The sequence below is a fragment of the Artibeus jamaicensis genome, unplaced genomic scaffold (genome assembly GCF_021234435.1).
Source record: "Artibeus jamaicensis isolate MK-2021 breed Jamaican fruit bat unplaced genomic scaffold, CSHL_Jam_final contig_432, whole genome shotgun sequence".
Classification (NCBI taxonomy): domain Eukaryota; kingdom Metazoa; phylum Chordata; class Mammalia; order Chiroptera; family Phyllostomidae; genus Artibeus; species Artibeus jamaicensis.
Genome location: NW_026521828.1, coordinates 7,647,450 through 7,670,124, shown reverse-complemented (window position 1 = coordinate 7,670,124; position 22,675 = coordinate 7,647,450). Strand labels below are relative to the sequence as shown.

Genomic DNA, 22,675 nt, shown 5'->3' with positions numbered 1-22,675 from the left:
GCCCAGTCCAGGTTCCTGCAGTGAACATTTGAAAACCGGAAAAGCCAAGGCCTGGACAGCAGTTAACTAAATTCCTCTATTACCTTTGTGACTAGTGAGAAAAATGACATGTTACATTGTGAAATCATATCTGATAACGTATGTGTTATTACATCCTATATTATTGTATGTTGGTTATATGTCAGTTACTTAATTGTATATTATGTACTAAACCAACCACGAAACTGAAATGATGACGGTGACGGCAGTCACTCTGTGCCAAGTGCCACCTACCAAGTGTTTCATTTGTTGTTGTTTTTTAAGAACTTCATTCTCATAGTTAACTTGGAGACGCGTGTCACTATTTTCCCCAGGCTTCTCTAAATGCTATTCTAGTCTACCGCTTACTTGACATGAAAATCAATGACAAGGACAAAAGTGACCACGATAGTGGCCAGCCCATCCAGGTGCAGAGGTGTTGGGCTGGCTGAGCTTTGAGCCTGGGCGTCCCCCTCAGTGCTCACACTTCCCGGTCACTGCCCTCGCTTCTCAGTCATTGTCACGCTTCTTAGTCACTGCCTCCTCGGTCACAGCCCAGCCCCTGAGGGAAGTGGCAGGAAGGGACTCACATGGTTGTGACCACACTTGGTTCCAGTCATCACCAGGCCTGGGTCCAGAATGTCACCCTCCTCCCGGGGACTTCGGTAGACGTGGGTGCCCCGACATCGGATCTGCCTCCCGTTCATGACGATGGTGGTATCAATGGAGACTGCGTTGGACTCCAGCGGCCGGGCCTCAGAACTCTGACACTGGATCTTCCCACACTTGGCATCTCTGGCCCGAGAGAGAGAGAGAGAGGGAGGGAGGAGTCCAATCAGAGGCTGTGGAAGAGCTGGGGCATAGAAGAACTTAGCTTTTCTTGACCAGGACAGCAGGCTTCCAAGCCTGGGGGAGGGGCAAAGGGGCAATGCACACGCTCTAGGAACCCACCAGGTGGACCTAGACCAAGGGAAGGAAACAGGAACCTTGTCTCTGCGCAGATCCAGGCCAAGAGCCAGATGAGGGAGTTCTCTTTACTGCAAGGACAGTGGCCCGAATGGAGCAACCTCTCCCTCTATGGTCCTGTGCACCCAGGTGCTACACAATCAGAAGCCGGGTGCCACCCAGGACTCCCTATTCCCCTTAACTCTTGGGTTCAAGTGATTTTCAGGCCCTGTCAATCCTCCCTCCTATACATCGACCCGAATTCACACCATCATCCTCTCTTATCTGGACACCAAGAAACTGACTTCGGCCCCCAGTCTTTCCCCACTGGAATCTAATTTCCAAATTGCTCTCAAGTCAAGTCCAAACTTTCTCGGCCATGTGTTGAGGACTTTATGATTTGGTCCCTGCCTAACTATCTGGTCTCATTTCTGAGTAGCCCCCTCTACACTGCGCCCCAACATTAGACTTAATATTACATTGTTACCAGTTCTCTGACCACCAGGTTTTCCACTCCTCATCTCTCTGCCAGGGACCCTCTCCCATGTACCAGCACCCAACGCACCCGATACGGCTGGAGAGTTTGTTCAGCTCCCAGCTCAGGCACAGCTTCCTTTGGGAAACCACCTCCACCCACTAAGATCGGGCCAGGTAGCTCTCTCCACACGTCCAGTTTCCCACTGCATTGTTAATTCAAAGTGCCATGTACTCAGCACAGTCTCTGGCACACAGTAAACCCTCAGTAGGTAGGGGATAGGTGAGCAGATGGATGAATTAGATGCATGGGTGGCCGGTTGGCTGAAATGAATGAATGAGTTCAAGAACGAGTGGGCTATTTAGATGAGGGTGTAATTAGCACCCTCCAGAAGTGACCCAAGAAGGCTGGCTCCCTGCCCTACTGTGGAAAGGTCCCAAAGGAAGTCTGACCAGCTTTCTAGGAAGTGCTGCCCTCCACACCCTCCCCCGGGCTTCCTTAGGGCTGAGTGGGGCATTGTCCAGCAGTGGGCCTGGGCGAGATGACTGACTCCGAACAGTTTATTCAAAGGCCCAGCTCTGGGGCTGGCCAAGCTGCTGGGCTGGGTGGAAGGGAGGAGGACAGAGCAGGAATTGCTTTGTTACCCGCTGTTCTCACAGGGTCCGCCTTACGGTCATTACCTCAAGTTGCACTTCTTGTGTTCCCCATTCATGTCCTTCCCGCAGTTTCCAAAGGTGTCCCCTGCCACATTCACCTTCTCGAAGCAGAGATCAGGGGCAGGCCGGGCTCCTGAGTGGGCAAGAAACACTTATCAGTACACTAGCCAGCTTGAGTAGAAGTCAGAAGCCCCTCAAAGGGCAAAGCCAATTCTTGGGAAAGGGTCAAGGTTAGGAAAGCTTTCTGGGAGAGAATATTCAGCCTGTTCTTCCGGACCCCCTATTAGCCTGTCCTATTCCTACTCATAGAAAAAGGTTTTACATCGGTTCTTTATATTTTATTGAGGTTTTATACCTGTGGGTTTGTATGTTAAGCCTTCTCTCTAATAAAAAAAGCCTTGTCTTGGAATTTCCTGGGATTAAAAAAAATAGGTAAATACATATGCAAAATTTTAAAGAAATAAAGTATGTCTTGGGACTTTTTCTAACTAGCCATTTCAATTCTTACTTCTCTACATCCTGGAAAAGTAATCGCAATTAACAATGTATCTTCTGTAGATGCCTATATATCTTCTAGATAGAATTCTTTTGCATCTTTTGGAGATAATTTTTGTAATAAAGAACGACAACCCAGTCTATCCACTGTTCTGCACCTTGCCTGTCCACTTAACTCATTGTGGGGGATTTTACTCAGAACGTTCAGAACTGCCTCCTTTTATTTGGCTGCATCATGTTCCGCCGTATGGCTGTCCCAGAATTAATCTAATCTGTCCCTGTGATGGATGTGTGTAGTCACCAACAACACTGCAGCCATTATCCTCATACATCTGTCATCACATGTATGTTCAAGTAGAGTGGAAGGTATGTTCCTAAGTAGTAGCGTGAACGGGTCCCGTGATCAGTGCACTGGAAGTCCTGTGTCTCCAAATTGCTCTCCGTAGGGGTTGCATCTGGTCCTTCACACTCTCCACAACGCTGTATCATTACTGCTTTTCTTGTGTTGTCCCAGCACTATCACCACTATTACATCATCACATTAACTCTTCGGTCCTTGCCAATCTGATAGGTAAAACCCCTGGCTCACAGTAGTTATAATTCAATTTCACTAAACACGAATGAGAGTAAACATCTTATAGGCGAGGGCCGTTTGCATTTCCTTTTCTGTCTCCATCCTCTGCCCACTTCACGTTTGGATTTTTCTCATCCATTTCCCTGTTCTGCGAACATAAAACACTGAGGAACTGGGGGGGACCCAGTCCACTGCCTGCCCCTGGAAGTCTGCCCCGACCCAAGGGTAGGAGCTGGAGACGCTGTCTGGAAGCCGAGACTCGACGCTCAGCAGACGTGGAAATGGGAGGAGGGCCGCTGACCGCAGCTCACTTACCAGGCCCCCACAGCTGCTGGCACTGCTTCTGGTAGGTGAGGCACATGCCGTTGTAGCAGTAGGCCTGGCCGCCCTCGCAGGGGGTGCCGTCCATCTGGTAGAAGTTGGTGGGACAGTGGGCAGACTTGCCCGTGCAGAACTCCGGGAGGTCGCACTGCCGGGCCTGCTGGCGGCACAGTGTGCCAGGGGCCAGCAGCTGAGCCAAGGAGAAGAGGCAAAAATGTCAGTGTTTTGCCTGTCCTCACCCCTCCCGGCAAAGGGCTTGGGAGCCTCACTCTGGTGGAGCAGAGTTTCCCATTACTACCATTGTACGGGAGCTCCCTAGTTCAAATAGGCACTGACCTCCTCCTCTGAATAGTGACCTGAGTTGTCCAGGTGTTTTCACAGATGCTAATTCACTTCCTCTTCACAAGAAGTAGGTAAGAAATAATATTTATGCGACAATCTACACCTGACTAAGCACTTCAGTAATAAAGCCTGCTTGTACGGACCTCCTGTGTGAGTTCCCATTACAATTATTACTCCGTTTTCATGACAGTTCTATGCAATATAGTTATCTGTTTTATAGATTATAAAACCTGAGACAGCATAGGTTAATGTACCCAAAGTCTCATGGTGAGTAAACAGCAAAAGAACCAGGTCCATTAATATGTACACAGAGCCCTGGCTGGTGTAGCTCAGTGGACTGAGTGCAGGCCTGCAAACCAAAGAACCGTGGTTCGATTCCCAGTCAGGGCACATGCCTAGGTTGCAGGCCAGTTCCCAGTAGGGGACGCATGAGAGGCAACCACACATTGATACTTCTCTCCCTCCCTTCCCCTCTAAAGATAAATGAATAAAATCTTTAAAAATATATGTACACAGAGATACATACACACACATATTATAAACTCACATATTCAAATATTCAGACCTATTCACACATATACATGCAAATTATCTATATACACATGTTGTTCTGAACATCTACATGCACACCCCTGTGTGCTCACTGTGTGTTCATTGGGGCCCCGGCTCCATGTTTCTGAAATTTTGAGGCCCCCTCTTCCCCAGGACAGAGGCTGCGTCCTGTCCAGCACGGCCGCGGCAGGGCATTGGGCCGTCAGGTCAGAACCCTGGGCGGGGGGAGGGCCACTCACCTTGCACCGGTGGCAGCAGGCGCCGTGGGCACACTCAGCCCCTTCTCTCAGGGTGCAGTCAGAGGCATTGCAGCAGGGGTTCTCACATTCCTGGGGGGCAACGGGAGCGGGCGTGAGTCTCTGGGGCAGCAGGACCCGAGACAGTAGTCTGGGCGGGCTCAGAGCTGCACTGGCCTCCGGTACCGCCCCACCCCCACCCCCACCCCCTCCCCACATGCGCCTGGAGCCCTGGCTTCCTAGCAGGCTTTCCCCAAAAATCATTTTACAGCTTAATCGCTAGGGTAGTGTGTATTTACTGTAGAAACACACACACACACACACACACACACACACACACACACAATCATCAGCAGCACCACAACTCAGACACAACTCCATTTGGAGTGTGGATATTTTTCCAGGCATTTTCCTATAAATAGAAACATACACCTGTTTTATAAAATCACAGTCCCCAAACTGTTCTGTAATGTAATATAATATGCACACTTTTCCATGTAATCATGTATCCTTGCAACATGATTTTTGGTATAGCATTACATTATATGAGAATTCTGCTATCTGTTTTCTTGCCCCCAGTAGAACACCCCAAGACTCTGTCTTCTACGCTGCCCTCTGTGCGCCCCACCCCTCCTCCCCCGCCCCCAGCCTTTGCTGTCCCACCCAAAGAGGCCATGGGGAGCAAGGACATCCGGCAGCAGCTTGAATGCCGTTTCTATCAGCTCCTGGGGCCAACTTCCTCGGACTTCTCCCACCACCCGCTGCTCTTCCTCAACCCTCGTCTGCAGGCCTTTCCGGGGGCAGAAGGTCTCCTGGGGTTCCACGCTCCTCTCTCTTCCTTCCTGCCCTACTGGTCCTCATTTGCTGACACACAGCATGAGATTTAAAAGAATGACGGATGGCCAGTGCCTCTGAGTGTCCTCATAACACCCCTGCTATTGTCACAGTTCACAGTTCTTAACACCGCGCCGGCCCACGCGCACAGGACCATCACAGCCCGAGAGGCAGGACGGGCCCCCTTCACAGACGAAAAAACTGTGGCTCAGACAAGCCCCATGACTGGAGGCACACACCTGGCAAGTGTGGGAGCGGAAGTCCAGTCACTCTGCCTGGGGCCCACTCCGCGCTTACTGATCACGTTGTAAGTGCTACTGTGCAGCTCTGGCCTACTGGAGTGACACATGCCACTGCCTAACTGGAGATCCGCCTGTCTTCCTTAAGAGAGTGGATAAGAACACCTCCCTTCCATTAATCTCCCCCCCATCCTGGGCTCCAGGCAAATCTTTCCCTGCCAACAAACCGTGTCTCTTCCCACCTCAAGGCACGGCCCCTCCCTGGACTGAAATGTGCCTTCTCTCCTGGTACTCCTCACTAACTCCCAGCAGCCCTTGGGTATGGGCTCAGAGGTCACCCCTGCCCCCAGGTAGGGCAGCTCCCCTCATCCTACATAAACTCATAGCTCCTTGTCATTGGTCCTCCTAGTATTTAGATACTTTTGCAACTATTTCATCCATTTGTGCTTCCCTCACTATACTAAATGTGCCACAAGACCAAGGACCACATCTATTTTTGTTATATTTATCCTGGGCCTGGCACCCAACTCAGTAAATATTTGTAGATCAGCAACTGCTCCAGGTAGAAGCCAACAGGCTGAGCTCACTTGTGGGCTGCTACTCAAGCCCATGGGGCTCCCCAAGATAATACAACACCCCCCCTTCTGAAGGGTCTGGGCTGATAGCTGTGAACTTACAATGATGGGGTAGCAGAGCCTTGTTTTATTTTGAAAGTTACTTGCTGACATCAAGTAAACCAATCAAACCCTAGGGAAGGTTGTAAAATCCACCAGTCTTTCCCACATCCACAGACCCAAAATCTCGCCCCCCACAGCTAACTGTTACTCATGCATTCTCCCCTAAATTGTTTTCATGTTAAGGTACTGATTTTCACCCTTCCAAAAATAAAGATAAAACTATCCAGTTCTGCTTTTTGCAGAACAACATGTGTCCATTCAAAGGGACAGGCCCTGCTGCAAGCCTGTCACTCATCTTCAAGATCAAAACAGCTCTGCTCCTTCTTCCTCCCAACAGCCCTCTTCAGACTTGACCGTACTTCCTGCTTCCTCTTTCAATCATCTCTTCTCCAGGCTGAACAGTACGAGCTTATTATTTTAAGCATCCTCATATGGCCCAGATTCATGCTCACATGACCAGCTGTGTGGCTTCCGGAATAAATTCAGTGTGGCCAGAAGGCTAAAAAAGCCACCTGCCACTGCACTGGTGAAGCTTGTGGCCTCTGGTTAGATCAGACACCCACGAAGAAAACCCCACCCCAGCTGGGCACACACGGTGACAACCTCAAACTGGGAGTATCTACAGAAATGGCCCATCATCCAGGCTTACTCTCCACCTCGTATTTGTGATATTATAGGACGTGCACACAACCAAGACACTTTTCATTCTCTATGGACTGGAGCCTTGAAACAAATGCAGATCCTCCCTCCAAGGCCAGGCAACCTTACCTCTTCCTCCCCACAGTCACACTCTTCCCCGTCTTCCAGGTACCCATTTCCACATCTTCGGCCTCCGTACAGCGTCCTGGTGTCTGGCAGGTTCGAGAGACACATCCCGCCACCTGACTGCAAATACCGGTCCAGCTCCCTTTTGTTGCATCCATTGAACACTTTGGGGAAAGGATGGCTGGCAGAGAGTAAGGCTGGAGTTAGCTGGACGTCTGAGCACCAAGCAGCCAGAACAGCTGCCAATTCTGCTGCCCACTGGGCTGGTTCCCTGAGTCCCATTGAGGGACTCAGACCCCCGATGGTGCCATGCATGTGCATTCTGCCCTTGCCAAACATCCTCTATATATTAACTTCCAATTCCTTCTAAGAATTAAGAAATATTAACCACCCAGAATGGTTTTTTCGCCCCTTCTGCACAGAGGAAGTATCGAAGAATCAGAAGCAGCAGCGTCTGCCCTCTGCGTGAAGAGGCTGTGGCACACAAAGGGTCATAAGCGTTACAATGGGTCTCTTGAGCCTTAGAGTGGAATACAACACCAACCAACCCAAACTTCTTTCTGAGGCTGATACTAGACAGAGATTTTCTTGGGACAGAAGACTAGGCCAGAAAGGGACGAGATTATGGGTTTAATTTTTTGTTGTGGGGCCAGTGATCGGATCTTCATAGTAAGTGCGTGGGTGGTACTCCAAACTCAGCCAAGCCAACTCACAAATGCACACTCTTTATCTCAAAGGGTATAGAATTCCTGGGTCCCACTACTGGGAAAAAGAATGAAAAGTCATACGTTCCCTAGTAGCAGGTCAGCACCGCCATTTGGGTCTGTCACAGGGTTATCCTGACCCCAGTTCTCTAAGCCACCTGGACGCTGAACACAGAGGGTTTCCCTGAGTCATCAGGCATATATCGCAAGGACTTTACTGGTAAACTGCTAAAACTTACAAATAGTTTAAAAATAAATCAGAGTAGTAATTAACACGACTCTCGACGGTTTGTCTACCATATGCTTTTTAGCCTGGGAAAGAGAGAGGTGGGCTTCACCAGGAGCTCGTAGGGGTCTGAGCATGACCCACAGAGTCGTTCCCTGCATGTCACAGCTGAGAAGGGATGGCGAAAACACTGGTCACTGGAGCTCCAAAAAAAGCTGCGTTTTCTTTTGGAAACACTGAAACACCATTTCTTTAAGAAGCATAAGCAAGTCTTATGCTTATGATTTGGGGTGGGAGGAATATAACCTCCCACCATGGTGCCTTCCCATGAAGGACTCAGGTCCTGGAAGAACCCAGTGCTCTCTGCTGAGTTCAGACACTAAATATAAGTCCTTTGAGTAAACTCCAGCATTCTCTTTCAAGGGCTCTGGTTTACAACCCCTCACAACTACAGGGAGATGCAGCTGCCCGGGGCTTGTCCCTCCTGGTACACACAGCCTGTAAATTCCTGGCGGGGTCACTCTGGGGTGTACAAATGCTCCTCTTTCTTCTCCTTGTTCTGGAGGCCACATCAGCACTTTCTACCAAGGCTGGGGAGGGACAGCACGCATCAAGCTCCCTTGGAATGGAGGGACTAAGAAACCCTGTTATCCAAACCATTCCTCATCAAAAGTTCACGAAGAGAAAAAGACATGCAGTCAGGCCAGGTTTGCCACTGAAGACCTAAGACAAAATTAAGTCTATCTAGGGTTTCACCAGGTACCAAGCCGCCCACTAGAAACCTAGTGCTCCTTGCATGCCCTTGCTTCCTTTGTCTTTCTCCCATCCCTTGGGTATCAAAAGCACATATCACTCCACGTTCCAGCAGTGGCTCCCTGGGGCCAGCTGGGAGGAGCACTGCCCTGCCCTCCGCCCCATCCTCCCCTTCCTGCCTGACTCACCCAGTGGCGGCTGCCATGATGCACCCACCGTCAGCCTCGCTGGCTGGGCAGCAATTGGCAGAATCGTGGCTCATGCCGAAGTTGTGGCCCATCTCATGGGCCATGGTGGCAGCCACGCCAATGGAATTCTCGGAGTGATCCTGCACAGGGGGAGATTCAGGTCAAGAAGACTGCTGTCCCCAACCCCCAACTCTGCCTTTACTTTGGTCAAGCCTCACAGCTTGATAAAAGCCCATGCTTTTAACTGCACGCTGCACCTGCCAGTCATAGGGGATGGATGGAGGATGAACAAAGAGAGGATGGCAGGCTCCATGATATCTACTGCCCATGTCAGAAATGAACACTCGAAGGCATTTAATAAGTAGTCACAAAGTCAGAGAAAATTCAAAATAAGGCAGTAATTTCCTAACCATGACTTTGAGACAAGCTCTCATTTCATAATGATACACGTAACATGAAACCTAGAATAAAAAATGTTTTTCATCTCTGTCATCTTACTACCCCCAGCCCACGGTTTGGAAGACATGAAAGACCTAATGATGCAGGAATGTAATCGCTTCTGGGTTTTCCTGAACTTGAAAATTGGGGTAAACTACCATCAATGAAAATTCACCCCTGGCACCTCCATCCCTTATCACTTCGGACTTCATTTTAAACAACTGCCCTTTGTGATGTCAAAGCTTTTCTTTCCTCTAATAATGACACAGAAGACTGTTTTTGAGAAGACAGCCTCCTGTCTTATGAGAGAGTTTTCTGCCTTCTGCAACACCTGCACGGCGGCTGAGACTCACCATGTTGACTCCTCCAGACTGGTACACGGAGCACATGGCCATGAGGGGGGCCAGGCCAATGGTGATGCCCTGGAAAGATCTGCCCCTGCAGGAGGGAAGGCGACAGGGTAACTACAGAGGAGACCAAGAGGGCTGTTTCAATGTGCCCAGAAGCACGTGGCCACCATGGCGTCCCTTGGCCCTTCTGCCACTCCCAGACCGTTCCCAAGAGGAGAGGCCCTGGTATCACAGGCCAAATGGACAGAGCCCAGGCTGCCACACCTCTGACTTCCTCTCACCCACTCTCTCACTGCTCTAGAAAAACAGAGAGAGTGAAAGGTCACTTTTCCCCATGATATGCCCATAACCCTGCTCCCTGGACGGAAATGGGCAGGCCTTGCAAAGCTGCATCCCATTCCTGCTGCACAGGAAAAGGTCAGAGGGTGGGGCTGGCGGGGAGATTGGCACAGGCTCTGATGCTGAAGTGAATCAGGCCCACTTCCGCCAGCTGCCGGGGTCTCATGCCACATCCCTGGCCCTGGGGGAGGGTGCGGGGCATTTGGGGCAGCAGCTGTAGGGGGTGATGCTTCATTCCTGCATCACTCAGGGGCCAAGGAAACAGATGTATCCCATCAGAAGCATCAAGAAGTGCAGCCAGGTGCAAGAATGACCTACTTCTGCCTTTGTTTGCAACTGTGATCCTAATCTGCCAACGGCCAAGCTCTGTCCCCCCATTTAATTCATCCCTCTCTGGCTGTATACATACAGTACAGAGGCTAAGAAATAACTGAAACCCAGTGTTTCCATGCACGCCACACACATGTAACTTAAAGTCCATGTGGAAAGTCATTGTGTGGCACTTTGATATCTCCGTGCTCCTCCTATCTACAGCCCAATATCTTTGAGAGCTGAGACTATCTTACATATTTTGGGGTCACCAGAACTTAGAATCTGAAACATGGTGGGTGCTTAATAAATGTGTGATAAAAGTCAAGGCAGACCCTTCTTCGGAGAAACAAGATGCAAAGGAATACACAGAATATGCGCAAATATACATGAAGTCCTACTGGTGATTTTATAAACTTAGACCACAGCTCCAAGGAAGTCCAGCTGGAAACCTAGATTCAGGGTCTTGCCCAAAGCAGGACACTACACTTCCCAAGTTCAGACCCAAAGTCTTGGTAACCCCAAGACTCTTCCAAGGTGAATGTGCTCATTGCCCGGGTGTTTGGTATAGTTATTTCCCAGGTCTTTTAAAATTATTTTTGAAATTCAAAAAAATTAAATAAGCTTTACTTTAAAAACTTCTAGATAACTTCTAAATAACTCATGGCTTAAAAGGGAAACCAAAACTGAAATGATAAACCACTTAGAAAGGGCAGTGCAGCATTATAAATGAATGGGATGCATCAGGACTTTTTTAGAGTAAACAAATGTTGAAATGATTGTTAATTCAGAAAGGTATTTAGGCAAGAAAAAAAAAAGATTTGTTTCTGTATGTGCCTTGATTGTAACTGCCTCAGGATACCTTTGGAAGTCAACCCTAATAAAAACTAGATAATCACCCCCAGGGGACTGTCCCATGCCACCGTGACCCTCATCAAATGTCCTCTTTTTCCCTCACCCTGCCCCCTCAACGTCTGCCTCCCACCAAACACACAGTCCCTGTTAGTAAGTGACACTTTGACTACCTCGGGCGGGCAGTCCCCAGCCTCTAGGAATGAAGTAAAGGACAACCCAGGAGCCGCCCCACCCCCGCCCTGACTGCCTGCTTCAGGAGGTTAGCTCTGGACTAGAACTGAGTGCCAAGATGGAGAACAGCCCCTCAGAAAGTCCGTTTCAAAGCCGCCCATGGCCAGCAGTCAGTCAGTTCCCAAGCACAGTGGTCTCAGACACTCAGCTGAATATGTGTAGGTCTCATTTCCTCATCTAGATGGTAAACACTTTTGGGGGCTGTTATGACCCTCAGGGTTTTGAATATTTTCCAGCATGTGCTAGGCACAGAACACGTCTGAGAAATACTTGATTACAAGGACCAGAGAGTCAGGCGGTCTAGTGCAGCCAACATTCAGCATCAGGAAGGGAAGGGGCAGAAAGCGCATGCTCTGTGGACAGGCAGCCAATGCCAAGGCAACGCGTACAGAGAAGGGCTGCTTACGTGACTAACTGTGCATTGTCATGTTTCTTCTGAGCGAGCAGCCTGCGCCTCCAACGAAGAAAGGACCAGAGGGTAGAGTAGGGGTTCTCCGAAACTTCACACAAATCACCGTGAGTCCACACTTCCAAGCCCACAAGAGCAATCCGGATGTTCAAGGATCGGTAAAACTGATCGGTGAAACAGAAAAATCAGAGCATCATCTTTAGCTCTCAGTGATAGGAAGGAGCTCATGAATCTCAGTGGTTAAGTACTATTCCACTGTATGGATATACCCAATACGGGTATATGGATATTTTATTGTAAGATGTCCCCACTTGTGTGGGAAGTGAATGGGTAGAAAATGATCTACAAGTAGGTAAATATGCTTACTCTTGAAAGTTTCCTTCCCCATCACTGGAGGTGTTTAGCTTTCACCAAGGATACCATCAACTGCAAGCATTAGACTGCAGAGGGCCAGACAATCTTCAGGGTTCTGCCCAACCCAAAGGTTTGGAAATTCTATAAATCAGACCTGACTCTCAAGATCCTTAAGGGTACAACTGTATCTAACCTTTGTAACATAGTACCTTTCCCAGCATATATGTATAAGCAGGGTGAGTGCTTTCTTTAAAGCTAACTATTAGAAAGTGTGGGTATAAAAAATTATTTGACTGACAAAGCCTAGAGAACACTGAGGCACTGACTTAAAAAATAAACAAGTTGCATGTAAACCAAAGTGACATGAGCAAGGAGATACCATTTAATCCAAAACTGGATGACTTTGGGCAGGTACTGCCCCGGCTAAAAATAAAAATCGGACCACTTTTCAGGTACAAAGCACTGAGGTGTAGAGTTAAGTACCTTGCCCAGAGTCTCAGCAGAAAACATGGTGGAGCCAGGATTAAAGCCAAAATGACCAGCTCTTGGAGCTGACTCCTGACCCTACTCTGCTCAAATGTGGGCGTTTTCACATCCAGACAATCCACTTGCCTCCAAGAAACTGTGGAGCAGGATGGGCTCCAGATGCAGTTGACCTCAACGGAAACTTTGATTTTCCTGTTTTGTGCCAGGCCAGTCATTACAGAAAATAAAAAGTTTGGATTCCAATTTGAACTTGCTTCACTAGGGAGCTTTTTAAGGACTCAAACTTGGCTTTTTCGTGGTTAAGGAAACACTTTTTGGATTGGGTTCATGATGCAGCAAATTAGTGCAGTTCATTCCAGGTTTGGTTCAACAATAGTTCAGTTCAAGTAGCTGGGTCAGCAAGCCTCGGAGAAGTGGGTCAGCCTTCCAGCCAGGAATGACAGACGTCAGCTGCTGGGGAGAGATCTGAGACCGCTGCACAGAAATGAATGGACTGGACAGCCGAGCCGGGGGCCTCAAGGATGGACTGGGGTTTGCTCTCTTCTCCTTCTATTTTTTCATCAGCACCCTTGCTTCCATCACCCAGACTGACTGCAGCGCTCACAAAGGGAGACCCAGCCAAGTCTCCCACCTGCCGGCTCTCCGGAACAATAGATGTCACGTGGGTAATAACAGGGTCTGCCTCCTGTCTACACCCCAGGGACCACGCTGCTCTTGTTTTCCCAGATGTTGAGTGTTTGGGTTGTAGGATCATCTACATGTTATTGTGTACGGAGTGAGTCAAGAGTGAGAGAGGACTGGACGGTGTCGCTGGAGCCCTTCCTTCCAGGAAATGCCAGGGTTGACTTCCATCAGTCACTGACCACGCTGCCCGCAATTTGCAGAGCCATCTGGGCAGAATGAAAACGCGTGGCACAGACCTCCCCACCTGGTGATTCTGAATACTACCAACTTTGGTGGTAAATCCCTAAAAATACCCAAGTTTTCGTCTTTATATGCCAGTGTTTAGGAAAGAATGATTTCTCCTGTTAGCCTCAGTTCCACAATTCCTTAGCAGGCCCAGAGTTAAAGCTTCAGAAGTTCTGTGAGCACCCTGAATTTGTACTATAAATGTTTAAATAGAGCTCCAAAGAGATCTGCGACCCTAAACACACTAAAATCTACATATTAAAACTACTACTAGCCTATTAACAGCCTAGGTTGCCCATTCTACTGCATTTTGCTTTATAACAAATACTAATACATATATTTAAAAACCAAAGTAGTTCCATGTCCCAGACCAGCCTGTTCTAGTGAAATTCAAGAATTTGGGCATTTCCTAAGAGCATGTTTAAGGGGTCTGCCCTAGGAAAGTTAACCATCTGCACGGTCTTTGTGAGACAGGAAATAATTTTAGAACCGTCTTACAGATGGAGACTGTACAGATTGGTCCCCAAACACCACTCCTCAACTTTTATAATTCTGTCACTTTCCCTTGCTGACCTGCCTCAAATCTCTCCTAAGTCTGAGAATCCCTGGGCTTTGTTCCTAGAAGGACATTTAAAGAACCCTGAAGCTTTCTTACACTGAGCCCCTCTATGTCTTCAGTTCTCTGGGAGCCACTGCAGGGAGGAGGGGAAGGGGTCAGAGGACAACGCTCTCAGTGCTCACCCCTGCTTCAGTTTAGGGAAGTCTGTTTCATCCGGCTTTTATGTTGGACTGTTTTGTACTGGTCTCAGCCTATTAATAACCAGTGTTACAAAGCTGGACCAGCCCTGTGGTTCCCATTATGCATGCAAGACTCCCTTCAGCAATAACCATCAGGAAACCGAAAAGATACAGGTTTATGACTTACAAGGCCTGGAAATTACACAGCACATCTGGGGCCACACAGCGAGGTGGGGTTGGGGGTGAGGGTGAGGAGAGAGAGAATGGGCCTGGATTCTGTTTTCATTGTGGTAAAGTGGGGGAGGGCCGGGTTTTTGAGCGTTCATTCCTCATTGCTGAATTTAAAGCACAGGGTGGGAATTTAAAGCACAGGGGAAAAAAAAAAAAGTGGCCCAAATGGTCACTTACTGAAATCAACCAAGATCTCTAAAACAAAGGAGCCTTGGTGGAGGGAGGTGGGCTGGCTCTTCCCTTAGTCCTGTGGCAGCAAAGTGTTGAGACAGCCTACTCTGAAGTGGGTGCCCCTTTGGAATATAGACCTGGGCAATCCGGGCTCAAGCCAGGAACTTGCATTATAAAAAGAAAAAAATAACCAACATTGGGGCTTACATTACACAGAGAGTGGCATAAGATTTCACTTAAAAAAAAAAAAAAAGGATTCCAGTAGAAAAATAAAAATAATCCAAAGCCACTGATTTAGGCCAACCCCTCTATTATGTAAATTTAACACAAAACAATACAAAACTTCCAGCCAAAGAAGAGGAGTTCGGTGGCTATGGTCACAGAGCTGAGCCTTGTCAGCTCTGGGCCCCTGTGGCATCGCTGTTCCCTCTCAGAAACTGGCTGGGCTGGCCAGGCCACCAAGAGGCAGCTCGGGTGCTACCTGATCTCCTGTCCTCTGAGGTGCTTGCACCTTTCCCACAAAGTACACACCTGGTCTCACCTTATCAACGTAATTGGCGATCTCCATGAGCTTGTGTTTGGTGGCATCCTGGTCTCGTCCGTTCTTCTGAAACTGAATGGGACAAGCAGAAGTAGGTAAGAGGTAAGCCCCACAGAACCCCTCTCTGGACCCCTCCCATGCCCATCACTTGTCCTTGAATTAGTATTTACTTTCTTCCATCTTCTAGGGGCATCACATTTACACAGCTGTCTCCCCACCACACACCCCCCCACACACACACACCCACACACTCACACACACAGTGCCAGCTCGGGGACAGCAGAGCCCAGGTCAGGTCCATCTGGTATCCCCAGCTACCAGCTCAGTGCCAGGCCTGCGGATGTGCACACAGAAGCTGTGCAGTGAAATGAGTTCTTTCTCCAGTTCTTGAAGTCAACCTTGTTCTCCTATTCTCTGAAGGAGAAGGCCTCCCGCACACTCGCCAGACCTTAGCAGAGGGACCAGTCTGATCCCTGCCTTGGTCGTCACCCCAACATAAAGCTGCCATCACAGGGTTGCAACGGGTCCCCCTACATGTGATCCATCAACAGGGGTCAAACGTTACTGAACGCCTGCCATGGGCAAGGCACTGTGCTTGACACCAGGTGGGAGGGCCTGGGACCGGCCTAGAGGAGCTTTGGTAAAAACAGAGAGAGAGCCAGAAATAACCGCAGTGGCGGCTTCTGTATTGAGGGAGTATATCATTGAAATGCACTGAGAAAACGTGGACAGAAATAACTGCCACCTGAGGCCACGTGAGTGATACAGAATGGGTGCTGGTGTCGAGGATCATAAGACCTTGGCTCTGGTCCGGCATGCCACTCAGATGGGCTGGCAGCGACTTCCACAGTGAGAGGAATTCTGAGGCTGCATGAACTCGGCAGGGAAGAGTGTTGTGCTGGATTAGAAATGCCTGCCTTGGGTTCCAGGACATTTCAGCATGTGGTCCCACATTCGTCCTTCCTGCCTCAAAAGGGTAGCTCTCTTCCAGTGGCAATGATGAAGGACAGCTTCACAGTGTAAAGATAAAATCTGCCACAGTTCACCTAAATTTGCAAGTGATGGGTATGTCCTATCCGCTACCACTGTTACACAGAATCTGGGCACCTAGCGGATTTACCTGGGATACACAACTATATATGTTACGTCAAGTCCAACCTTCACGCTCTTCCTCCACCCTATCCAGCAAGAATATTCAAACAAAAATGTGGACAACTGTAATTGAACAACAATTAAAAAAAAAGAATATCCAAACAAGAAACAAAAGAATAGCTAAATAAAACTCCCTGGGATGCTGGCTGTGATGGGGGTGTCCCCTCCATAATTCAGGGAAAACCACCCTTTCCTATTCTTCCGCTGCACTTGGACTTTCCCATGCTTCCTTGGGGCCGTCACTCACCAGAACTGTCAATAGTCTCACTTTCACCATTGCCTTCTGAGAGTTAAATTCAATGCCAGGCATTATGACTTAGACCTATACAAGGTGTTGATCCTGAAGTTTCTCATTATAGAGTCATCCCATTTCTAGACCGGTCTCATGCCCAGAAAGTGTTGCAGTATTTAGTGAATATTTATTAAAAAATCAAAGCCATCGTTCATTGCCTTTCAATTACTCCTGTCTTCAAGCAACTGCCTGATAATACCACCAGTTCTAGGGATGTATCATGTTGTCCAGAAGAGTCTCATGTAGGAATCAGCAAGCATTTTCTGGAATGGACAGACTAAAGGTTTTATAGGCTTTACAGCCATACTGTCTCTGTCACAACTACTCAACTCTGCCATCATACAGCTCAAAAGCAGCCACAGACAATACATACAGCAGTAAGCACTGAAGTAGTGCAGTAAAACTTTATTTACAAATTGCGGTGGGCTGGGTTGGACCATGGGGTGGGCTATAGCTTGTAGACCACTCATCTAAAGAAAGGACTATCTCAGCCTTCAACTTTCTAGGGTGACAGAGACAGTGAAACATGGTGCATCACCTGGCCTTTTCCAACTACCTCGCCTTCTGCCTGCATCAGGAAGGTTTTTTGTATTCCCATTTTTACAGCTGTTCTGTCCCCTTCTGCAATACCCCACCTTGATCCGGGGTCCCTCCCCTGGATTTGCTCTCTCATCTGCAGCAGTAAGCTGAGCCCCACCTCTGGCACCCCACCTAGACCCAGGGAGTGAGCAGCTGCTCAGTCATTTGTACAGTGGACAATGCTCCCTCCCTCTGTCTAGGCAGCAACACTATCCCTGCCCCTGCTTCCTGTGCAGAGCCCAGAGGAGGAGCCTGGCCTGTCTGAGCACCAGGTTATAAATCACAGATAAGGCGGCCCTCCCGCTCTGCTCTGTGTCTTCCCATCCTTTTACATTAATTGTCAGGCATACACTTTTGCCAGCAGAGGAAGAGAGGTCACTTGAAGAGGGAGTGGGGGAGAGGAGGAAGGGGAGGGATTTGTGCGCCTGAGAGCCAGCCTGGCCTACTGTACTCCCCACTCCATCCCTCCCATGACTCATTCAAAGCCCAGGACCCTGAGAAAGCAGCAAGTTCCCTGTCCCCAGGCAGCACGAAATCCCGCCTGTCAGCTGCTGCTGAAGGCACTCTCCTCTGACACAGGATGATGGCTCTAGGCAACACACAGTCCCCAGGGCACCTCCAGCACTCTTTCTCCTGGGGGGGGGTTCTGCAGGAGACTAGATATCCAATCCCTACCCTGCCCCTGCTTCTCCAACTTCCAGAGACTCACATCCAGTGGGTTTTAAAACCCTGCACCATGATTCCACAGGGGAGAGTAGAGGGGTGAAGCAGAGGGTCACCCCACCTTTACAACAGAGTGGCTACATTTCTATATGCTTATCTACTGGGGTCCCAGGGGCTGTCCTCCTAACCAAGGATTTTGCAGCTGAAAACAACAGTTCAAGAACACTGTATTAGATGACCTCAGATGCAAAGCTTAAATGAAAAAAATGTCCTGGACTCAGAAAAGCTCAGCTTTCTTCCAGCAACTCCCCTGCTGGGGGCCAGTGACCGTCACCTCCTCCCATGACCGCAGAACCTTGGCTTTTAAATCAGCCTTGGAGCTTGCTCCCCACGCTGCTCCCCCATCACACACACACACACACACACACACACACACACACACACACACACACCAGTCTTTGGAAAAGAAAACAAAAGGCTACTTAAAATCAATACCAACATCAATTAAAAAGCCAAACTTCTCAAAGCAGAACACGATGTTCCCCAGCCTGCAATGCTGTTCGCCTCCACCTCTCTGCCCAGTAACAACCCCTTGTCTTTTCAGACAGCTCCAGGGCCACCTCCCCCTTCCACTAACACTCGAAAGCAGACCTTCAGACCTCAAGTCTAGCAGACTCTCCCCACCACTCGGCACCACCTCCAGGACCTGTGCTTTGGGACTGCAGACTACACTCAGCAACCTTAGAAGGAGGCATTTGGTGAGGTTGGCAAGTAAGCCACTCGGATGGGGTCCATGAGACAGCCTGGAGCCTGGCTGAGTTCTGTCTTACGGGGGACCCTGGATGAGTGTGTGGACTTAGAGCACAGTTGGCTCATTGCGACTTCCTAAGCTCAGAAGATGTGCTTGGTCACATGGTTGAGTCACTACATAAAGTGAGAAATGAGGTAACATGTGGCTAATTTAGGCAAATGTGGCTCTGGGGCTTGAACTCATTCTTCAGGTGTCAACTTCAACATCATCGCCTTGGAGAAGTTTTTCCCTTTTCCCAAAACCGCCACGTTGGACCCCTCGGTATCTGCACTCTACTCCTCTGCAATGACATATCTTAGCAGCTGTGGCACCGGATGAGGACTCTGTTCCGTGCTGCTGTTGTGGGCTCTCTGATCCCAGGGGCAGGTCTGTCTATACCTCCTGGGGCCAAGCACTGGGCGTGGCACATAATAAAGAATCAAGATATTGTCGATGAATAAATGAAATGAAAGAGAGAGAGAGATATGAATGTTCATCAGATCTTAGAGTCAAGGCCTGCAAGAACCTGTCTAACTTAAGGAACATGGGATTAAAGGCCAAACAGCTACTCCTCCAGGTCTGTAGTTCTCACACTTGCCCATGTATCAGAAGCACCCAGAGGGCTTGCGATAACATGGATTGTGGGACCCAGCCCCACAGTTTAGCATTCAGGAGTCCTGGGGCGTAGCTCAAGAATTTGCTTTTTCTCAAGACCCTGGGGGCCACTGATCCTATGGGTCCAGGGACAACATTTCCAGAACCACAGCTTCGGGTTTTCATTGAGCACCAACCTGATTATAAAAATGGACCCATTTATGGGCAAGAAAAATGAACTCAATCAGATGAGTCAGAATGCATGCATTATCTGTGCAAAAAAATTACTTAAATCTCTAGAGAGAATTCATTGACTCCCCATGAATAAGTACCAAAACCTGAAGAGGTCTTCAGGTTCTAACATTTTAAGAAATGTTAATCCAGATAATGTGAATTGTACTGGTTTTTCTTTTTTTATCTGATGAGTGTATCAAGCTAGAAGAACGTTTTCCTGTTTTTTTTCCCTTCCCAACTACATTTAAAATAGCAAAAAGAAATGGTTGAATTTAAGCTCAACCAGAGACAGATGACTGCTTCCCCGTTCCTCCAAAGCAGTTGTAAACCCGGAGTGGAAGCTATCAAAAGAGCCAGTTTTCCTGTTGAAACCCATCACCTCCCTCTTACCTCCGCGTAATCAGCCACGATGTATAGCTCCACATACTTCATGGAGTTTAAATCATCCCTTTTCATCTAAGAATGAGATAGGAACAGATCAGAGTGGTAGAAGCGGTGGACTTGGCCTCATTTCAAAAAACTGCCAAGCAGCGGTGCTAGTTTAATTTTGCACTTGGGCACTAGCAGCAGCCCAACAGTGGTTGCCTGCACCCTCATTATGCCCTGCGCCCGCCATTTTGGTTATTGTTGGAAGCTTCTCTGGGACACTGGGCCCCATCCTTAGTCTCAAAAATCAATGAGCTGGGTGGGCTGGCCAGTACAAGAAGCACAGAGGCCAATATACTGTGAGGGAACATGCTGACCACCAAGTTCCTCAAAACCACCAAACCCATATACTCTAGTTGGTATGAATAAACACAAGCACTCTGTGCATACTGCTAAGGGCTGTTCCAAAAAGGGAAGCATATGTTTTTTTTCTCTCACATTTCAAAGGTTTTGAAATTAGGATCTCAGAGTATTTTAAATGTAGTAGTGTTTTCCCCAAAGCATTATTCTATCAACTACAAGGGTATCCCACACTCATCAATGACTTAGGATCAAGGAAAAAGCTATTTTCTCCTTCTTAGCCACCTCTGTTTAATTGAGAATTACTCCTGGATCCAAAGTAAGGAAGGGTCCTCAGAGGGGGCAAGTCTATCCTGAGGGTGACTCCTGCACTGAGAACTCACCCGGCGAAGTCCTTTCTTGACCTGGTTTGTAAACTGAAGGCCCCAGTCCCTGTTGCTGGCTCCGGAGTGCTCAAACCCACAGTTCCCAGGAGGCAACTTGAGATGTTCAGATCTGTAAATAAGGTGGTGGCCCTCACTGCCAGGGAGGGGCTCGATGACGTAGCTGAGGTTACTGTTCACCACGATCAGTCCTCTGTCAACAGGAGAAATAGAATCTCTGGTCAAAGATTATGGCCCCAGAAAAGTCCCTTGCCCAGGCCTCAGTTTCCCCCTATGCAAAATGACCCAGTTGGTTGTGGTTATTGGTTCTGAACCTTATGATGAGGTCACGCTCCCTTTGGTGAGAAGCTGGCACAGACTCAGACTTCCTCTCCAGAGAAACGCACAGGTGTGTGAAACGTGGTTCACAACTTCGGGGTACTAAAAGCTTATCACAGAGAACCTCAAACGGTTCTAAAACGACTGGACCAGGGACACTTAATACTTATAAGCCAGGGTAGAACCAGGGTTCCAAAAAGCCTCCCAAACCCAAACACGACGTATGGCAAATCACCGGTAGAAACTTTATAGACACAGAAAAAGATGGTATGGGGACCAGAGGAAGGACACCGGTGTGGGGGTGAGGAGACCCAGGTCCTGGTTTTAGCTCCGACATGAAATTACCAAATGCTATTTGACAGGCTTCCTAAATCAGCCTGAACCTCCACCTCCCCATGTATAAATTGCAAACGATAATTTACTAACTCATGAGGACTCTTGGGATGATTAAATAAATTGACAGGTGTCATTGTCCTTGGAAACCAGAACAAAAGGCATCACCGATGGCATTCTCATTAGCCCCAACGTCCCCAGCAAGACAGCTCTGCAGTAAAGTGACACCCACAACCAAGCATGAGTGGCTACTCTTTCTCTTGGTTATAGACACTGGTGTTGAACGCCCATTATATTCTTTCACTCACTGAGCCCTTACTCTGTACTCCAAGTGATAGAGACATAAATCCTGTCCCCGAGTGACTCACAGCTGACAAGAGAACAGACATTCATTCCACAAATATTTCCCGGGCTCCTGCTATGTGCCAGACATCAAGGTAGATGCTGAAGAGGGAATCGTGAACAAGACAAAGTGCCTGCCCTCACGGAGCTTGGAGTCTGAACAGGGCTTCAATCGCTGTAGTATGTAACAGAGACAGAGAAAGGGTTTTATCACGCCCAACACTGGTGGATTGGATACAGCTGCCTCAGTGAGGCATCTGAGAGCTTTAAAATCTGGCCGTGGTGAGAAAAACAGCTACGACTGATTATCAATCACTACTGCAAATAATCAACGGACGGGTGAGTAGACGTCCTAGTAGCAGGTATTTGCCATCCTCAATGCAGCGAGATGAATGAGAGGGGACGCACCCAGGGCTCCGAGGGAGGAAGACGCCCAGCGGCATTCCATGTGCTCCAAAAGCACAGGCTCTCCTCCACCCAGAGAACTCCAGTTGCATTATCTCCACGTGGCTCTCTGCCACTCCAAATTGAAAGCCCCTCGCTCCTCAGGACCCCCGCCCAGGGTGTACACTTTGGGAAGAGCCTGTGATGCCCCCAGGAGAGACTACGCCAGGCTTTGATCAGCAGCAGCCCTTCCTGGAATCTGTCCTGGGCTGACCTCATTGCGGTGCTGGTGCCGGTGCCGGTGCACCTAACGCTTCCCGGCTGCCTCGCCCAGGCTGACGCAGCAATCCCAGAGTGATCCCGGAGCAGCCCCCTGGCAGGACACCCGAGGTGCTCCCTGGACAGCTGGGGATGGAAGTGGGGCGAAGAGCAAGGGTCACATCCGCTCCCGAATCCAGACAGGAAAGGGCATAGGGCAGAGCTGCTGCGGGCATCCTGTTTCCAAACTATCTCCTCATCTTGGC

The 22,675-nt window shown here is 48.8% G+C and overlaps 1 protein-coding gene across 2 annotated transcripts in view; it reads right to left on the bottom strand.

Annotated features, from left to right (window-relative positions):
• Positions 1-22,675, bottom strand: part of ADAM19 (ADAM metallopeptidase domain 19) — a 77,596-nt gene that overhangs the window by 9,424 nt on the left and 45,497 nt on the right. For both annotated transcript variants that reach the window (XM_037152230.2, XM_053665898.1), the window contains 11 exons: positions 20,775-20,967; positions 20,056-20,121; positions 15,362-15,433; positions 11,929-12,095; positions 9,792-9,876; positions 9,001-9,140; positions 7,133-7,310; positions 4,618-4,707; positions 3,479-3,674; positions 2,119-2,227; positions 609-813 (listed from right to left, as the gene is read on the bottom strand). In XM_037152230.2, the coding sequence (XP_037008125.2) occupies positions 609-813; positions 2,119-2,227; positions 3,479-3,674; positions 4,618-4,707; positions 7,133-7,310; positions 9,001-9,140; positions 9,792-9,876; positions 11,929-12,095; positions 15,362-15,433; positions 20,056-20,121; positions 20,775-20,967 (1,501 nt within the window). The remainder of the gene's footprint in view (positions 1-608; positions 814-2,118; positions 2,228-3,478; positions 3,675-4,617; positions 4,708-7,132; positions 7,311-9,000; positions 9,141-9,791; positions 9,877-11,928; positions 12,096-15,361; positions 15,434-20,055; positions 20,122-20,774; positions 20,968-22,675) is intronic.